This window comes from Gavialis gangeticus, unplaced genomic scaffold (genome assembly GCF_001723915.1).
Source record: "Gavialis gangeticus isolate Ggan-Ray unplaced genomic scaffold, GavGan_comp1, whole genome shotgun sequence".
NCBI lineage: Eukaryota > Metazoa > Chordata > Crocodylia > Gavialidae > Gavialis > Gavialis gangeticus.
The window spans coordinates 6902194-6921676 of record NW_017728995.1 but is presented as its reverse complement, the minus strand read 5'-3'; the positions used below and the strand labels follow the sequence as shown (position 1 = coordinate 6921676).

Here is a 19483-nt window from a genome sequence, read left to right as displayed (position 1 = left end):
GATGTGGATTTAAACATTCAGCAGGGTAGCAGTTCTATTAGCCTTAAGGGCTTTTCTTGTTACTGACTCAAGATGCTGATGGCCACAAGAGGCTGTCATGGCGCCTGGCAACTGTGGGAATACATTCTTTTCCCAAACATATTGCTTTTCCAGAGCCCACTGCTTAGAGATAAGGGACAGTAAAGGAACTCCTCCCTGTCACTTGAAGATGCCATAGCATGGAGAATTCTCATGTAGCCAATAAGTTTGGTTAAGGGCTCTTTTGCAACTGATTCTGTAAGCAAATCCAAATTCACAGCAGCATAAATGAGATCAGAGTAGGCCCAAATTGTAAATACAACACAACAATAGGTTTCATACTGATACCTTGGTTAGGTGAGCTGACAATGGATGCATTTTTTACATTTTTGGGAATTTGGGATTTCCTTCTTCATTCAGTTCTTCGTTATGAGAATAGGTTCAGATTCAGCAGTTATGGTCAGCAACCCTTGTAGTCACACTAATTAAATCCCTAATATAGATGTGGAAAGCTGTGATTTGCATTGGTGAGGAGTTACTTATGCTCAAAATTAGGGTAAACTGCATTCACATTAATTATTATCTTCCTTGCTGGCACTGGTACACAGCTGCTCTGAGTGATCAAGTTGAAGCTAATCCCCAGGATAGATAAAAGCACTATGTTAAAAGAAAACTGGGGAGCTATGCCAGTATGTTATCACTTTGGGTAAGTAGTTCAATCTTTGCCAACAGATTGCGGTCTACTCCCTCCATCCATTTCTTAAGATGCACTCCAGGATGGATTATTGTTATTACCACAACCAGCTTACGTGGAAATGCCAAGCACAGAGTTTACTTTGGAGAAAACATTGTATGTTATGTCCACAACCATTTTTCATATCATAGTATTTCTTTATTTCAGTTGTTGAAAATAGGAATAGGTACACTATTAGCATGTACAGCTGGAGTATTTTGAAATTACATCTGTTGTTGTTTTCCTTCTTGAAGTCCTGACTTGAATCATGTTACCCAGAAGCAACCTTTCTCTAAGTGTTTTTGGACTGCTTTTTCCCTTGCTCATCTGATTTCTGTTTCTTTACATTTTTTTCAGTATGAGACTTTATTTTAATAATTTTTCAGCTTCTTATTTTTGGTGCCTTCTCATGTTTTTACAGAATTATAATCGACCTCCAATAATGGCTTTAGCTGTCCCAGTGGCAGTAAGATTTCTCCAGAGGGGTAACAAGGAACTGTGTAGGAACATGTCAAGTTATCTGTCCTTGGCTGCAATTAGCAACGTTGACCTGCTGATTGATCACACAGATGCAATTGTGAAAAGTGTCCTTCAAGGTATGAAAGCTTTCCTGTTGTAGGCTGAATCCTGGAAGACCCCCTCAAATAGCTATCTCTGGTCCAGTAGTCTGTGCTATCGGCATATACTGTTTAAGCCTTAATGATTAGGAGTATTTGTTGTGGGTTACAACATCTTTATGGCAAGAATTGTATCTTTCCGTGTTCATGAACATGGCATGCCAGCCATTAAGGTGCCAGTGGACTGTAGATAATAAACAGCAATGTGAGACATCATTGTACTTCCTGGCATTTTCCTTCACATGTATTCAGAGAGAAGTTAGCCATGTCAGTCTGAACTCAGGCAGAAGGCAGGGGCAAGGTGACACCTTAGGGTACCTGTACACATGTGGGACACCTGCTGTACTTGACCAGATTCAATTATTCCAGCAGACTCAATCAAGTCTGCTGGAGCATTCTAATTAAACAATCCCGCAGCTTCACTGTCACATGTATTCAGCGTCCCCACATTTCAAAATGGTGGTGCGGGTGCTTTAACTAAAGCTTGTTGAATGAGCTCTACTTAAAACATACCTACTGCCATTTTGAAATGTGAGATGCTGAATACATGAGACGCTGTAGGCATTTTAATTAGAGTGGCTCCTGAGAGCCACTCTAATTAAAATTCTCCCTTATCCCCACCCCGGAGCATGTGTCTGGATGCCCATAGAGATTGGACCATTTATGAATTAATTAGTTTCTAAGGTGTCGCCCTGCCCTGCCTTCTGCCTTCTGCCTTCCCATTTATGGCAGGGGTAAAATTCTATTGATTTCAGTTGAAACAGACTCTGGCCCATTCCATGATAAAGAGTCAGAGAGAAATTTTCAAGGAATAGCAATAGTGTTTTATTCCCATCGATGTTATTAGTTGGATATGAATTTTGTTGCTAAATTGTTGAAATAACAACAAATAATTTTTGTTGCTAAATGTTCAAATCTTATTCTTAATACTTTTAAAGTATTAATACTTAATACTTTTAAATATTATGGTAATGTTATCACAATCTTTAAAAAGTGGAGTGCAGGTTATTTGAAATCAGTTACCATACTTTGCTACATGGCTTTGCTTTCCAAGGCAAGGTGGATACCAGTGAGTGACAAGAGCTGGACTGATCACTGCAGGAATGTTGTTTTGAAGATGAGAAATCTTAAAACCATCTTAAAATCTAATTCTGTATTTTTTTTTTAAAATTGGGATATATTTATTTTATGGTATTAGATATGGGAATAGTTAAAGTACATGGCAGCTTGTTCCTTATTTCATTTCATACAAATCATACCAGATCAACAAGACAGGTAAAAACTATAGGAAGAATGTCCTCCTTCCTACCTGCAGATAGTATCCAGAACAGATTCTCACACATTTTACAGTAATATTCCTGAAATACCAGTGGACTAGATTTGTGAACAGATAGCTTCTTTGTGCACGGATCTCCCCTTTTCTCTTGTAGAAAGGGAGTGCTCTCTCTGCTAACTCAGGACTCATAGAGAGAGCAGGGTGAGAGGGGAGCTGGAGCAGGGAAGCTGGTCAGATAGCAAGGTAAAATTTAAACTGATGAACAGAACTCAATATTCTGTTTTTTCTTTTTATGAGTTGTGTTGTGAGATAAGTATAAGCCATGTAACAGTATTAAATAAAATCCAAGTGAAAGAATATTGTTGAGAAATGTTTGTCTGGCTCAGGAAATCTAAGACCAGTATCATTAGCATTTATTAAGATTTTAGCCTCTGTATTAACATTTGGGAAAATAGCATTATTAATAGAACACAACAGAATGGAATGAGAAGAGGCCCCTAAGATACAATCCCAGATATATAGAGAGAATGATATATTTAAAAGCTTGCAATTGATTTCATGCCTCACTGTGATTATTCCTGCATTTCTAGTAATCCACCAGCAGATGTTGCTATGGACATCAGAGATGAAAATTGTAGATTAAAAAATGTCACTGTACAGAACTGAAATATTCCTGTGTTTTGCACACCGGTCTCTTGGCTAGTTTTAGTTCACATAAATTGCAGTTCTGTCATGAAAGGATTTGTTTCAATATGCTGCCAAGATCCATGATTCAGAACTACGATAGCTCATTGGGGAATCTTAGCTATAAGTGTGCAAGAATAAATGGAAATAAGGGGCCTTATTCTGGTCTCATTCAGACTGGGATGGCTCCAGAGAGATCAATGAGGTTGCACTGGTGAAACTAATAGCAGAATTTGGCCAAGTGCCTAGTAGACTTTATGCACTTGATGGATTTATGGGCATGGTACCTACTTTGGGCAAATGTTGGATTGCATTATTTATTTCTCATCTTATTAGCCATAAAAATGCCATTTAGGAAGAATGTTTAACAAATGTGTTGTGCCAAGCATTTAGAGATCACTAATGAGAGTAGTCAGTTTCCAACATGAAATGTCCATATCCTATACACAGTATTGACAAATAGACTGCGGAGTTTCGTGAGGGTGATGGCAGAAATGGAACCCTTCTATTTCCATGTGCCTTTCCATGCCCTCAGAGCTCTAGGCCTGCTGGGTCCTTGGGAAGAGTTTGACCATTTAATTGATGTTGCTGCAGAACCACAGGACCTGCCCTCCTGGGCTGAAAAGCTTATTTCGTAGAGTGAAGGAGAGCCTAAGAATACAGTCCACTAGTCTGCTAAAGAGCTGCATGACCTTGATGGTCTCAATAAATTCCATGCTGATGCCTGTATGTAGTAAAGCCATGCTGGCTCTACCACACCCAGAACCTTCAGCATCTCTGGTCACACTTATGGGGTATTTGCATTATAGAACATGGATGTTTTACTAACAGATATTGTATAACCTATCCCATAAGCAAACCACATTAAATACCATTAAAGGTAGGAAGGGATGCATAGACCTGAATGCAAGAAATTCCAAAATGACTCACACAATCTTAATCTGTTTCTTGTGCAATGCTTTATGGTACAGCCTTGTGTTATATGATCATGCACTATAAATTCCACAGGGCCCAGTCTCATTCAGTGCACAGGTCATGATACAAATGAAGTAGGTCAGGTTACATATGAAGGGTCTGCAAGGGTAGATGAGACATTTTTGGGCTTGGGTGAGAAGTTTTTGGCACATAACAGGAGGAAGGCGAGGCTGCGGGAAAGGTTCCATTTTACTCAGGGAGAAAGGGAGAGGGGTTTCCCATAAAGTGTGAGTTACAGATCAAAGGATCCTGATCATTGGCAGGATTAAAGCTTGTGTGGTTGTAAGTAAACATCTAGATAAAAACCCTGGTATTTTAGATACTAGGTGCAGAAAGAAGACAGAGAAGGGATTTTCAATTTTGGAGGGTTTTTTTGTTCCAGTATATTTCATGTACAGTTATTTGGATGTAATGGATTGCTGTATATAGGAAAGGATATGAGAGAGCTGTTGGCTTTGTGCAGTTTTACTCGGAGGTCTGGGGTTCCCTTGGATGAGGAGATCTGGAACCAATGAACTGGTAAAGCCTTTGATCTGGGACTCAGTTTTTCCCATATAACAAAGGTTATTTGTGAAAATTAATAAATTACTGTGTGGTATTGATGACATGGGGTATTCACAGAATAGTGGACTGATAGTTTTAGAAGTTTCTCCAGCTTGAGACACCCCCTGCTTCCTCCCCTTTACTAATTATAAATTGTACAACTCAAACTGGACTCACATTTTTAGGGGAAATGGTCTGCCTCTTTAAGGGCAGCTCTGTTCATAGGGGCCAAGGGTTGGAGAAATGATGACTCCATTCCCAAGATACCATTTAGGTTTTGAATAGCCCAATGTTTAGCACAGCCACTGGGTGCTCATTATTTCAATCCCCTGTAGATCAGGCCATTCTCATGAGTTATACATTATTTCTCATAGCAAAAAAACCCCAAAGCAATGGGGGAAAATCCCAAAGCTGTGTTTCTCTTCATGAAAAATTGTAGGAGGGATCAGTTTGATAAAGTATTTTTATTTACAATACAACTTTACAAAAATAATTTTAATAAAATAATTACAAATCAATTTACAATATAATACAGATGGATCTTAACAGGTAACATTAGGTTATAATTGAGAACACTACTTTTATATGTTAAATCAATCCATAGGATAAATAATGTTTTAGACAAAGCACTAGTGTTATGGTAGTCTACAAATCAGTAACAAAAAGCAGTAAACAGCAAACATCATTTCATGACTTATAGGATTCATCTGTAGGATTCACATTAGTAACATAAAAACAACAAATCAGAACCCTGCCCCCCCCAACAGCCTTATGTGTGTTCTACAGAAAAGAGTTCCATCCATTTACTGTGTTGAATTTAGGAAGGATTATAAGAGCTAAATCCTGCCCCAACATGTCCACAGGTGACTCACATTGTCTATGAGCCTGAAAACACTAAGCTAGAATGACAGCAGTCTGTCTGTGCTCAGGAATGGCTTTTCCAATAACATTCTGATGTGTTTTTTCAGTATTTTGACAAGACAGCAAACAGAGATCAAATCCAACCTCCACAGTCCCTCATCTGTAGTCTTACAATGCTAATTTTTCTTGAGATTTTAGATGCTCAGGTTCATTAGGCTCTCCTGTGTTTGTACATTGTTAAGAACATTTGTGTTTGTACATTGTTGTTAGGAACATTCTTCTTAAGAACATTTAAGCTATAGTTCAGGATGCTGGTTTTCAGACTTTATTAAATGTATTGAGCTCCTCCGTGGGGCAAAACCTCTGTAACTCCCCACCCAACAACATTGCCCCTGATATTACATGAATCTTCTCCTGTAGTCTGTTTTATCTCTTCATCACTGAGAACCCTGTCCCAGATATTAAAGCCAGTTAGTTTTCCTGAAAAGGCTAAAGTTTCATCAAAACCCCCTCCCACACAGCACCCATTCTTTTCTTGGCCAATCTGCAAAATTCCTCCATCTGGAATTATATGTGAAGTTGCTATGTCTGATGTGGAAGCCACAAGATCTCCATGTAACCACAATGATGTGGTCCCTTTCTCTGAGCTCCAGGTGCCACAAAGATGAACCCACTGTCCAGCAGAAACTGTGTTCTGGGTAATTAACTTGTCCTGGTCACTACCCACAGCAAGAACTGCAGCCTCATGGCTCAGGTAGAGTTGAATTTCATATGGATTCTTCTTTGTCCCATAGGAGAATACAATGGTTTTGTTCAGCATTTCTGTCACTTTGACCCAAACGCAGATAGTAAAGGAATGGAGTGTCATTGCAACAGTTGGATGAACACTCCCAAAAATCTTTTTGGAACGCATTGGGAATAAAATTGCTGTTTCACATCCTGCAAAAGAAACACAATTAAAAAGATAATTCTATACCAATTAATTTTTTTTGTAAAATCTTACATATACCTGATTATAAACTAATTTATGGCATTTTGAAGAGGAGTAGGGCATTTAACTCATTTAGTAGGATTTGGGTCCTATTTCTTGAAAATTTGACTCTTTCACTTGAATGCTTTGGAAGGTTTTACCCAATATTCTGAACCTCAGGATTTACATTGACATAACTGAAGAGAATCTGATTTATAGTAGGTTTTCCTCTCTTGCAATTAAATTCAGATGCTGATTAGTTCCCAAGTGAAAGTGATCTTGATGTTCTTATTCTAGTTCCTTTCTGAGTGTCTGTCTAAATCCTCTGTTTCAGGGATCTGTTTTGTATCTGTGTTGGTCTGAGACAAAGAGAAATACAAAACTCTAAAGAAAGATTTTATTTTGTGATTCATAAGAGGTATCATTTAATAAAAGGTATCATTTCTGAACCAAGTTTTAGGGTTTTGTATTTATTCACATGCTCACATTTTCCCACAATTTGCCACCAGAGGTTTTTATTACTGGAAAGAACTGGAACAATGGGTAATAAAAGGTGATAGTAAGAAACATTGACAAAACTGTTCAGGGAGCCTTTCAGAAGTGCCTGCATACTCTGAACCTGGCCTCAGTGCTATCAGACATTAAAGCTAAAAACCAACAACCAGTTTGATTCAGATTTGAGTGTTTTGTCTGACAGCAAACCTCAGGCCTCACACACTGACAAGGCTATTGTCTCACATTAAGTATCTGTGAAGTTTTTGAACTAACACTTTGTCTTGGAACAATGGCAGCTAATTTGGATTAATTGCCATTTAAGCCTCCTGTGTAAACAGCTGTCCAGTTTCAGTCCATATCTCCAATTAATCAGCCCCAGATTAAACTGGTTGTTTGTTTTAAGCCTAACTTTACTATGTTCTTAACTCAGAAAATTATATATATATAAGATTAATTTTTAAGAACTTTTCTCCCATCTCCAGTGATGATCAGTGTGTTGATAACAAAACCTATGGTAGAAATCCATTACTAGAATTTCATTAGAGAAAAATAACAGATAACAACTAAACCCACACACGTTTGATAGCCTGTTGTCTAGTTAATATATAATACATTATATTCCATTTGACTTGGAGTAAAAGGGGCCCCCTGTTATAATTAAGTTGACTCATTTCCTGTTTAAACAAGCTATAGGAGCTAAAATGTCTAAAATGTGTCCTAACAATTTTGCTTTAACAAATGAAGGACTCATTGCATCCTTCAGGATTAGGTTGCTGCATTACTTCATGTACTGATTTCTTGGAAAATCTGAGGTTACCCTAGATTTTTTCATTGGTGTTTGTAGGGGGTGGGTGGTGGGAGGTAACTGTTTGTGGATGCTACTTAAAAATGTTAGGAACACTGTTGAGAAACAGCCTCTTAATTAGTAGTCTTTCTGGCTATATTATCAAGGGCTAAGCAAAATTAAAACCAGCTTTGCAGAAAAACAAAAAAACTATGATTAGAAAATCCCTTAAGAGTAGGTCTGGCAGTAATTCAAGACATATGAGAAATCAAAAACCAGTTGCTTAAAACTCTCTTGAAAAAGATTTCCAGAAAGACCTATGGGATGTTTAAAAATGTATCTTTACTATCTTTAATCAAATTAGGATTTTTTTTTTTTATAAAAACATATGGAGACAGATTCTGACCTCTCTCACAATTGTAAATCAGGAATAATTCCAGTAACATCACTGTAATTATTTCAGATTTACAATGATGTGAGCAAATCAGAAAGTAATCTTTAAATGTGGGTCAGATTATTATTTCTTGGTCATGCTAGTCTAGGTGTAGAAATATGTAAAAATACAAACTGACGGAGAGGTTTCTCTTACAGTTCAAAGAATGAGTTTGACATAAGAGAGATTTGAGGAGTGATATAACAATCATTTTAGTTCATTTGTAAAAAACCAAGATTCCTGCTGAGGCTAATTGGAATTTTACAGGTTATGCATAACCCCTCCACATGCACGTGCATAACCCCTCCACATGCACATCCTGTCCCTACTCCCCACTCCTCACACAGAAGGACTGTTAAGAATTGAACCATATTCTTTCTCTCTCTCTTTCTTTCTGGTTACAAAGTTGGATCCTGCTTTTCTAGGGTCCATTTTGTGTAAGGTCATGTCATGGCGTGATATTTTTTTTTAAACCATTAATGTGAATTCTGTTAGCATTTTTCAAAGTTGTGAGGGGCATGCCTACAAAAATTGCTTGCTTACTTTTTGGAGAAGTCCCTTTTGCAGCATCTTTGTGCTATTCACTAGCATACACTCCACTTTCCATAGATACACACAACTGTGAGATTTTGTGAGTGCAAATATAGATGTGTTTTGTAATTTTGGGAAATTTTGGCCTTTGAAGTCATGATATTGGTAATATTTCTTAAATGTTCAGTGATACTTATTCAGCAATTATTCTTTAAAACTGAAATGTGTTATCTTGGTCATCATTTTTCATATATGCTTTTAGTTAATATATACATGCCTAGTCACTCATTCCTACATTTTCCTACTTACTTTATGCTGTTACGATAATGCAGGGTATAGAGAAGGAATGAAACATAGAATCAAAATACTATCTTAACATATTGGCTTCATGGCCATATTTGGGGTTAAGAAGGAATTTTGCTGCATGGTCAAATTGGTATGGGCTGTGGGGGGTTTTTACTTCCTTCATAGGAGGGGGAGTGGCCCTCTAGCCCAGACTTCTTGAGCTTATATTGACAACGTTTTCTAGAAACGGATGTTGGCTGTCTTGATTCCCCTGCTTTACCTGTGGCAGATTAGGGTGTTAGGTCTATGTTGTGTCAGTGTTGAGGACAGTCTTATAAAGGGTCAGATTAACCCTTTACTGGGCTCTAGGAAAACAAACTCGTGGACCCCAGGCCTCTTGAGACCCCCCTCCCCACCCTGGTGCTGCTGCCTGCAGGGAGTGGGACTTGGAGCTGTCATTAGGAAGCAGGCACTGCTACAGCAAGGCCAGCAGAGGGCAGGGGAAGGGAAGGGAGGTAGATGGGGCCATTTGTGCTGCTGCTGTGGATAGAAGGACCATCCCCACCAGCAGCTCAGGACCCTAGGTATGTGCCTGGTTTACCTATGCATTAATCTGGTCCTGGTTTTATGTAGAGTGTAGATTATGGTTGTATGGAATGGTTTGGAAAGGAATGCTTCTGCCTCAGGCAGGGGGTTGGAGTAGGTGACCTTTGGAGGTCCCTTCCAGCCTTACTTCTCTATGACTGTAGCTTGACATCCTGCTTCCAGCAACTGCTTTTATATCATGAGTGAAAAGAAAACAACTGTTTACTATATATAGCAGATTTTGCCACACATGGAGAAAATTATTCCTTCCTGACTCCTTGCTAGGCAATCAACATACGCCCCAAAGCCTGAGATTTGTTTAGCTGTTGGACATCGACATACTCAATCTTGGGTCTGGAGCTATACCTAGGCAATCAGTTAGAATAGATGAGCAGGAAGCAGCAGCCAGGATAGAAAACAGGTGAGTCTCTTTAAAATATGTACCAGGTTCCTGGCCCCAAGTTTAGGCTCCTGCAACTGGAGTTTTTAACTTAACTGATATAACAACTTCGGTTAAACTCTCCTCTTGTCCTACATTTTGAAACATTGTCCAGTTCTTTATACAAAGAAACCTTGGTGGGTTTCCTCACTGCACACTTTGCTCCAAACTATTTTAGTGCTTGCAACACTATTATCCCTTTACAGTCATGCCCCGAGGGTAAAAATACTAGGATTAATTTCATCTGAACCTTTTGGTCAGGATATGAAAATGGGTATAGACTTACCTGCTGGCAGCAAGTGCTGAGCTGCCCATTTTTGGGATTGTTTCAGTTCAGTTCTTGTTTCCTGTAGTTCTTGCCATAGAGAATTCAAAATCAAATTGTCCTCTCTGGTGTAAGTGGATTTATCTTGCAGTGGAAAAGCTTGAGCCTCTGCTTCAGTTCTCTGCTGCCAAACACTTTCCAGCTGGCTGAGCCTTTTAGACACATTGTGGTTCAGCGTAAGAAGCTCTTCAAGAAACTCTCCTTGTTCAGATGCTTGAAGATTCTTGGATTCCTGAACTTGTCTGTGATTCTTCAGAAGCATTTCGTCTACATGTAGCACCAGTTGGGAAGAGATTTTTTCAATGGCTGTGGTGCTCATGCCAGCAAAGTTAGCCACAAACTGCATCATTTCTACTTTTAGGGTTTGCATTTCCACCTTCAGGATTTCATCAACAGACTGAAGTAACATGTTCTCTTTCATCTGTGAGTTCTCAAGCATGATGAAGAGTTTGTCCCATTCTGTGTGCTCTTGCTGACAGTCACAGGAAGGAGCTAAAATACAAGACACAAATGGTATACTTATTGAAATGTCTACACTCTCTACACTGCCAGTACTTTCCCAAATGGTTAAAAATAGAAGGTAAGGCAATACATAATGTAGCTGTTCTAAAAATTGTAGCAGCATTCCCAGAATCCTTTTACAAAGGAAAACTGAAAAATAAAGTATTATTTGGTGCACTGAATAACTTACTTTAAAAAGTACCTGCTTTTTCTTTGAAAAATGTAACAATTGCAATAACTCCTACAAGTGCTAAGCAATAAAGAGCATAATTTCAATATGCTTCCTTTGGTTTTCATAAAAAATGCTATCCAGAAAAATAGTTTGAATCCACTTACTTTCTTCAGCAGGAGGAATGACACCTTCAATTTCATTGTCAAAATTCTCATACATGAGATCATAGTCATCTTCATCCAGTACAGAAGTGGAAGTCCCGAAAGCACAACATACTATAATCAAGGAAAATATTTTCTGAGACAGCATTCTCTAGCTGTTTCCTAAAAGTCTGTTCGTCGTCTTGACTTAAAGGTCTCTGAGTCAGTCAGACCCTAGCAGAGAGGAGACTGAGAATGGAACACAGAAAACCCTTAATAAATACTCTGAGTGCCTGAACTTGAATGAATGAGTAATACTTGTGCCAATGCTGTAATAAGAGTGCTTCTGATTATTATTTTTTTTGGATGGGAGCAGGGGGAGGCGTGCGAGTTGCACAATCTTGGATCTTAAAGGTTTGCATTCTGGGTGGATTAACCAGAGGAGGGGAAAGAATGGGGAAAGCTGCTCTTGCAAACTGCAACTTTTCCTCTGAGACCAGACTTTTGTAACATGAAGTGATAGAATTGATAGAGGGGAACAAGAATCCTAAATTACCAAATTATCTGCATAAAAACATGATCATCATTTCATCATCTTTGTATGCTACTTTATGTCTCTTTTATAAACATAAGTGTTCCGTACTAAGGAAATCTACAAATTCATTTCTAGTTAAAAACTACCAGTGAAAGACTGGATAGGTAGAAGCACACAGTTCAGTCTAACAATGTAGTTTTTACTGCAGTCACTTTTATCTACCTTTGTGATATTAGTACACTATTGACTTTTAGCAGTGTAGGTAAACTCAGAAAAAAAGGAGATCTTCTAAATTTGGATTTCTAGTCCCAATTCCTTGTAATCATGCTATAGCTCAGTGGATAATCTTTTACTACATGTATCCTATTCCAGGAATCACTTAAGTTAGCAGATGCATAATTGAACTATTTATACAAAAATGATACTACTTGTTTTCCAATTAAATTGAAAACCCCAAATAGAGCATTCTTGAATTAGGTACTAATCTAGTGTTGAAATATTACTGTTCCTTAGGATTTGGCACTATATAAAAAGTTAGATACCTAGGATTACAGTAGCCTGTCTAAAGTTGTGGAAGGTTCAGTTTTATTTTGCAGTTGGGTGTGTTTAACCACTGATTATTTCTAGTGACAATTAATTGGTTTAAATACTTTGGTAACAGAATGGTGGCATAAATTATGGATGGGATGTAAGGCATTTACAGAATGGATATTAGGCTAGGTACAGATGTTCAGGGAAGTTAGGGGGAGGTTAGAGCATGTTAAAATGTCCACCTGAATTGTACAGAAGTTCAGAAAGGTTAGATCCATCTAAAACTGGCTGACTTGATCTAAGTTAGTACCTTGGAGGTAGTTTAACTTAGATTAGATCTGGTAAAACTGATCTAACTGAACTTCTGTACAGTCCCTACCAGCCCCCGCCAATCCTGCCAAGTCCTCCCAGACCCCATAACCCCCTTGACTAGTCCCTGGTAGCCCTCTGGAGACCCAGCGAGGCCCCCCAGTCTCCCCTGTGGACCCTGCTTGGGTTCTGATTCCACCAAACCCCCACAGATGCTGCTAGTTCCCTGATCCTGGTCCCTTTGACCCCTCCTTGGAGACCTCACTTGCCTCCCCAATCCTCCAAACCCCTCCCCACAGACCCTGCTTTTCCCCCACAATCATAAACACCCACTTTATTGGGGGGGGCTTACAATGATGCCTCTCCCAAATGGAACAGCTGGAGCAGAGCAAAGCACAGCCTGTGGAAGGGCATGGGTGGATGTGGACTGCCTGCTGTGGCCTCAGGGCTCTCCACCCTGCTGCCCTCCCCCTAGGACCACCATGCTGGCCACACTGCCAAGGTGAGGCACCCCCTAACCACCTGGCAGCAGTGGGGGGCACAACTCTACACCCACCCCTGCTGCTGCTGCGTGGGCAGAGGGTGCCTTGCTATAGTAATGCAGCTGGCACGGGGCTTCTTTGGGGAGGGCAGCGGGGCAGAGAGCACTGAGGCTGCAGTGGGTAACCCACAGCTGCCCCTACCCCACATACAAATCTGGGGGGCACATGCCCTGCCATACTCTTCTCCCTGGGAGTGCATGCAGCAGCAGGAAGCCATTCCCTCCCCCAGCCCCGCCCCCCAGCCTCCTGGATGAGCCACCTGTGGCTGTCTCTTGCTCCTTGCCCCAGGCCCCATGTACCACCCTGGCTGGGCAGTGCCGCCAGCCCCTGCCCCACTCTATCCCTCCCTCACCCTGGGGACCTAAATCTGTCATAGACTTACCTGCAGGCAGCTGGGGTAGCTGCTTTCCCCCACTGGCTGGGGCTGCGTTCCTGGCCACATCCATGTGTACACATGCATACATGTATGTGGCATCCCATGTGTCCTCTCACAACCACTAGGCGGCTGGAACTCTGCCAGCCTGCAAGGGAAAAGCTGGTATTTCCCATGTTTTTCCTCAGTGAATGGAAAACCTGGATCTCTGCACAGTTCTGAGAATCTGGGACAAATGTTGTCCCAGAGTCCTGCAGCCTAGGACTGGGACTCGATGTTCCCATTTCAGGATTGTCCCACCCAATTAGGGATGGGTGGTCACTCTACCCTCTTCCTGAGGGGGGCCAGGGCCCTTGGGTCCCCATGTACTTGGTACCTCTGCCCCCAAGTCCCACCATCCTCACGTGACTTAGATCACATGGTCATTTTTAACTTGATCTAACCTCCTCCTAACCTCCCCAGACGTCTGTATATAATCTATGTGATCGTAATAGCATAAATTACATAAGTTTGATGTTTGTGAGTGTGCCAAATGAACATAAATTTGATGCCCACAGATTATAGAAGTGTATACAAAAATCCAGCCAAATATGCAAGATAAACAGGTTCAAACTGTTATAATTATAAGAATCTTAAAGGCGTCTTTTTTTTTTGAGGAAGTCCGGTATATAGGTATCTGTACATATTTAAACTAGCAAATTCATATTCAAAACTGATCCCTTACCTCCGTGATTTTCAACCGGGATGCTGGGGCACCTTGGGTTGCTACCAGATCTTTTAAAGGGTACAGCGAAGTGTGAGGAGATAAATAGATAAATGGAGTCTCAGGCTTGTTCCTACCTGAACGATCTCCAATCCCTGCTGTGTGGCCCCTCTGCAAGGGTGTAAGGTCTATAATTATAAATTAGTTTTTTAATTTGAGTGCTACTTAATTCACAAAAATTATGGAGGGTGCCTTGAGTCCACTGAGGGGTGCCTCAGGCCTGGAAAGGTTGAGAACTACTGCCTTAATGGTTATATGAGCTGTTGGACCTGACTGAACATTTCGGGTTTTCATCATAGGTCCCTCTAATGTTGGAATGCTGCAAAGAAGAACTAAAGGGTATGTTGGCAGGCCAGGTTAAAGGGCATGGCTACACTGATATTTAGGGTTGTCTTGAGATTGCCCTGGACTAGGCTTTGCCATGTGAACCATTCTTTCCTGTCTATATCTACATAGTACTGCTTATTTCTTGAGCACAGGATTCAGATGTAGCCTGGGTTCTCTTGTGGAGCCCTACTAGGAATTGGTTTGTAGGATGCTCATCTCTGCATATGAGCAGAAGAAAGATGGGGTGGGTCCAGGAAGTCAGGGCAGAAAACTGTGGAATTGATGATTATGGATTTCCTGTGCGCAGGGCCACAGGCCCAGAAAAGTTCCAAACATTGCAGAAAGGGGCAGTCAAGGAGTGAGCAGCAGTAGGATTGAGTTCTCATCTGGGAGTTGAGCAGAATTCCAAGGTTTGAACTGTCACCAAGGCTTGAACTAAGGTATTTACAATAACATTGATCTGCAGATATGGGACTGAAGGCAACCCTATCAATGTGGACATAGTCTAATTGATAACAGGGAGAGTTAGTAGAAAATCTTCTGTGAGAAGGACTTGTATTTTTGGAATAGAAAGAGGTAAATTGTGTTTCCAGCATCTTGAGTTAACCTGTTACTGTGGTGCCTGTCCAGGTATGTACTGTGTGAAGCATAGGCCTGTTTTATGCTGACATTTAGCTATTGGTCTGGACTCATAAATTCCTGAAGACCATCACTGATCACTACAAAAGGAGAATACTCTGGTCAGACCCAGTAGAATGAGTAAAGGCATTAACTCTAGACCACTGGGTGGAAGTAATGCTCTGTACTAAAACTTGATTCAGCACTAAGAAAGAGAACCAGGTAATTATGGTATCATATCATGGAGTATGTTGGCAACAGTGGGGGTCCAGTAAATAGAACAAAGGCCAACGTGGGCAGAAGATAGGAGTACTGAGCATTCTTAAGATGCATCTAGGTCAGAAGGCAAATAACTATGAGAAATGCTGTGCTGTCATGACTAGATTGCTTTTGGTATTCAAGTTAGTTTCAAACAAGCTAGATAAAGGATCTGTAGTCTGTGATGTAGACTTACAGGTAGTTAGTTATTTGCATTGTTTTTGGAGTCTGACTGTTTCCCCCTGCATGTATATATAATGCCTCAGTTGGGTTCTCTAGGTAGTACCCTAATACAAAAATAAACAAAAATGTCAAAATATGAAACCTGAAGTTAATATGAAATACTGAAACCAGCATTTTCAAAGTTCTGTGCCTAGATAGATACCTGATCTGGAGAGCCAGGTATTATGGGTATGACAAGTTTAGCTCTGTCCATAAATATACATTAAAATGATAACTATTCTAAAACAGAATTAATTTAAATGTGCTTTAGTACAAATGCAGAGTTGTATCTGCCAGTGCTTACTTGGAGTGCACCGCTTTCTGTGCATTTTAAATAACTGTTCTATATGGCTGCATTCTTTAGCACAGAGATGAAACAAGCTAAGTACAGACAGCCAAAAAGCCTGACACTGAATCAATTCAGTCTTCGCAAGTTAGTTTAAGTTGCAAAGATTGAACCGATTTGCAAGTGAATAGACATTCACTTTTGATTCAGGAAATGTAGGCACATGCCTTCGGTGGCTCAAGCCAGAAGCTGGGGGGGAGCACTAGAGCATACCTCCAAGCCTGCCAGCTCCAAGGCTATTCTCCTCCCTGCCTGCTCAATAGGAGGGGGCATGGCCAAGCCCCAGCCCTGGCCCAGAGCTAGCTGGAGGGTCTACCTAGGGGGAGGAGGGGAGCAGCACCTGCCAGGCTGAGGAGAGGGTGGGTGGGGAAAAAGGTAGTGGCAACTGAATTCATAAAAGCTTGAACAAGAATAGTCCTTTCTGTGAAGTGAGCATGTATTGAACAGACGGGAACAACCCTGCAGAGTCCTACAGGCTGTGATTATGGACTACAAGTCCCAGAAGCACCTGGAAGCAGGAAGAGGAAGTGATGAGCAACCTTGCAGAGTCCTGCTGCTGTGGGTCTGGCCTGCAAATCTCAGAGACCTCAGGGGCAGCAGGAAGAGAAAGTGAACACACGGACTATGCTGGGGGACTCTATTTAACTTGAACCAGGAAGGGGCCTGGGACAGAAGTTTCATAAACCAGTTTGACCTAAATAAGTTAAGTGTGAAACTATGTTCAACCAGGTTTATCTTAAACTGGTTTATGTGCACTGAGCTTCTGTTCTGTTACAGGTTTAAATCAGTTTCTGATGACTTAAACCGGTTTATGTGCAACTTCTGTCGCTAGTCACAGAGTCCTTGTAGGAAGCACAGGCAGGAAGCTAGACTAATGTCATTGCTAGCAATAACCTTCCCAGTAAAGAAGAGGCCAGATAAGCACGTGGTCATGGCACCAGGCAGAAGAGTTGATTTTACTGCAGTGATGGAGGGCACATAAGCTGTGTTGCGCTGGGATCTCATCTGCTTCACAGCCCTCTCCCTTGCTTGCCTGCAACCAGCAGCTCACAGTCATAAAATGTCACCAGTTTGATAGTTTCTGACTGGATTGCACAATTCACAATGTGTGGTCTGCTTGGAAAATCTGACAGAGGCTAAACTGAGTATACTATTTGGTGGGGAAAGGTATAATAAAGGGAGAACAAAGATGCTTTCAGAACTTTATTTTAGATGAAGACCAACAAAACAAAAAAGAACAAAAGTAAAGTCCCCAGTACAGGCTGCAGAGGGACTATCTGTATGGCACAAGGCAGAGCTCATCATAGGCTGCTGGACTGCACATTCTGAGAGTGCTTAGGGATAAAGGCACACAACAAAGCACTCAAAAGGCCTCACAGATTCCACTTAAATGCACTGTGTCCAGGACATGAAACCATTAGAAAATGATTAATTAAATTATGTTGTGTTACCTTTTTTGCATTGTTAAAAGAACAGATACAACTGTCTTGTCTACCTTTATTGTTTAGTAGTTTGTACTTACAGGTGTTTCAGTTGTATTATAAATGTAATTTAGAAAGTAATTCCATGCCACTGAGATCACGTAAATGTTATGCTAAATTAATCTAGATGTTTCTGATTTAATTTTTATCTTGCCCTCTGAAAGTCCCTTCCAGCCCTACTTTTCTATGATTCTATTTGTATCACAAAGGGATACTAAAGTCAAGCAATTGTTAGTAACATTTTACAATAATTGGACCAAACTCTACCTTAATTTACATCATTTATATGTGAAATGCAGCTGAGTTCAGTGACATAATTTATCATATGGGTGTGTTCATCACATACAATTGTCACTTCATGTCACACTTGTATCATATTACATCATAATGTTACTTCCTGTAATGGACCTGGTATTCTAATTTATTGTTTCTAATTTATTGTGTAACTCTGTGTGTGTGTGTGTGTGTGTGTGTGTGTAATAGTCAAATATATATATCAGCTGTGGTAGTCACAGATCCTTTTGTTCTGGACCTGTTGCCCTTTTTCCTTTTCTCACTGAATTCCTTCTTGACCCTTTTTTTACAACTGGGATGAATATTCCCTGGCCAGGACAATGGGAAGCATACTTTTTCCTATGGTTACTATCAGTGGACACATCAACATGAGATGCTACTGTGCAGTGGTCACTGTGCATTTATTTAGTACTTGTATTAGCAAGTACTAAATAAATGTGCGATAACCGGAGTTACTGTGCAGTAGCACCAATTAATGTCTTTCAAGTGATGCTATGGTGCAGTAGCCTATTAGCATATTAGCACTGTCCATGCTGTGACTCACTACTGCACAGTCTTATTAGGCTACTGTGCAGTCAGAATCTCATGTAGATGCACCCAGTGACATATAATCAGAGAGCTGTAATTAGAGGACTCCACTCCATGCTCATGGAAAAACTGCCATTGAAGTTGATGCAATTTATATACATGGAAAGAATGCAAGATCTCTTTTTAAAAGAACTAAATAGTTTAGAGAAGATAATGGAATTCATGTATTCTTGTCAATCAAAATTTAGTGTAAAATTCTAACTCAGAGGTGAGTCCAGGATTTTAGGTTAATATAACTTACATCTCCTTTTAATCCATCATCATATAAGTTGGAACTTCACTGGACTGAGTTGCCAGCGTATAACTACATATCACCTCTGAAATTAGCCCTTGTCTGGTACTTGGCAGTTTTAGCCCTTGTCTGGTACTTGGCAGTTTTACTGTAACAGATAAAACTTAATAGGTAAGGAGGGGGTCATATGCTGCCCTTCCTCTGCATGTGCAAATCCCAGTGGGTGGGATTTTCAAAAACACCTGAGTGATTTAGGAGCACAGTTCCCATTATAAATTGTGATGGAAATTGTGTTCCTGAATAACTTATGATTATTGAAAATCTCATGCAGTAACTTCATGGGGAGCTTTGCATAAAAAATGTGGCTAGAAAATAGGGCAATAACTGACCAATGAGGCAAGAAGGCCTCTCCCTCTATGTGCTAATCCTTTTCTCATAATTTGTTAGCAAAACCTTTTTTTCCCTTGGGCCTTTTATCCTGAAGGATCACAATTGCTTTATAAACATTACACTCAGAGCATCTCTCAGATGAAATCACCTCTCATGCAAATAGTAGAAACTGGATGGTCTTCCAGTTTATAAACAGCACTTCAGTGAACAAGGAGGAATTTTCTATTTGTCTAGGATAATGGATGCAAAACACATTGTTGTTTCTAATTATGGTCTAGAAATCGTCAGTAACCACAAATGAATAACC

The 19483-nt window shown here is 40.3% G+C and overlaps 2 protein-coding genes across 9 annotated transcripts in view; one reads left to right on the top strand and one right to left on the bottom strand.

Annotated features, from left to right (window-relative positions):
* The window catches only part of VEPH1 (ventricular zone expressed PH domain containing 1), a 248560-nt gene that overhangs the window by 47939 nt on the left and 181138 nt on the right, over positions 1 to 19483 (top strand). For all 8 annotated transcript variants that reach the window (XM_019503200.1, XM_019503194.1, XM_019503193.1 and 5 more), the window contains exon 4: positions 1173 to 1347. In XM_019503200.1, the coding sequence (XP_019358745.1) occupies positions 1173 to 1347 (175 nt within the window). The remainder of the gene's footprint in view (positions 1 to 1172; positions 1348 to 19483) is intronic.
* PTX3 (pentraxin 3) lies at positions 5661 to 11792 on the bottom strand. Its single transcript, XM_019503202.1, has 3 exons — positions 11392 to 11792; positions 10516 to 11046; positions 5661 to 6646 (listed from the first exon to the last, which is right to left on the bottom strand). Exons 1-3 carry the CDS (start codon positions 11534 to 11536, stop codon positions 6036 to 6038), a joined length of 1287 nt encoding a protein of 428 aa, XP_019358747.1. The 5' UTR covers positions 11537 to 11792; the 3' UTR covers positions 5661 to 6035.

What these genes read in the sequence shown, in the direction of transcription:
- PTX3 (XM_019503202.1), bottom strand. Translation starts at nt 11,536, where the DNA reads ATGCTGTCTCAGAAAATATTTTCCTTGATTATAGTATGTTGTGCTTTC. An exon ending in CATTCCTCCTGCTGAAGAAA is followed by an intron (nt 11,047 to 11,391) that starts GTAAGTGGATTC and finishes CTTGTATTTTAG; the next exon opens with CTCCTTCCTGTGACTGTCAG. An exon ending in TCAGCACTTGCTGCCAGCAG is followed by an intron (nt 6,647 to 10,515) that starts GTAAGTCTATAC and finishes TTTCTTTTGCAG; the next exon opens with GATGTGAAACAGCAATTTTA.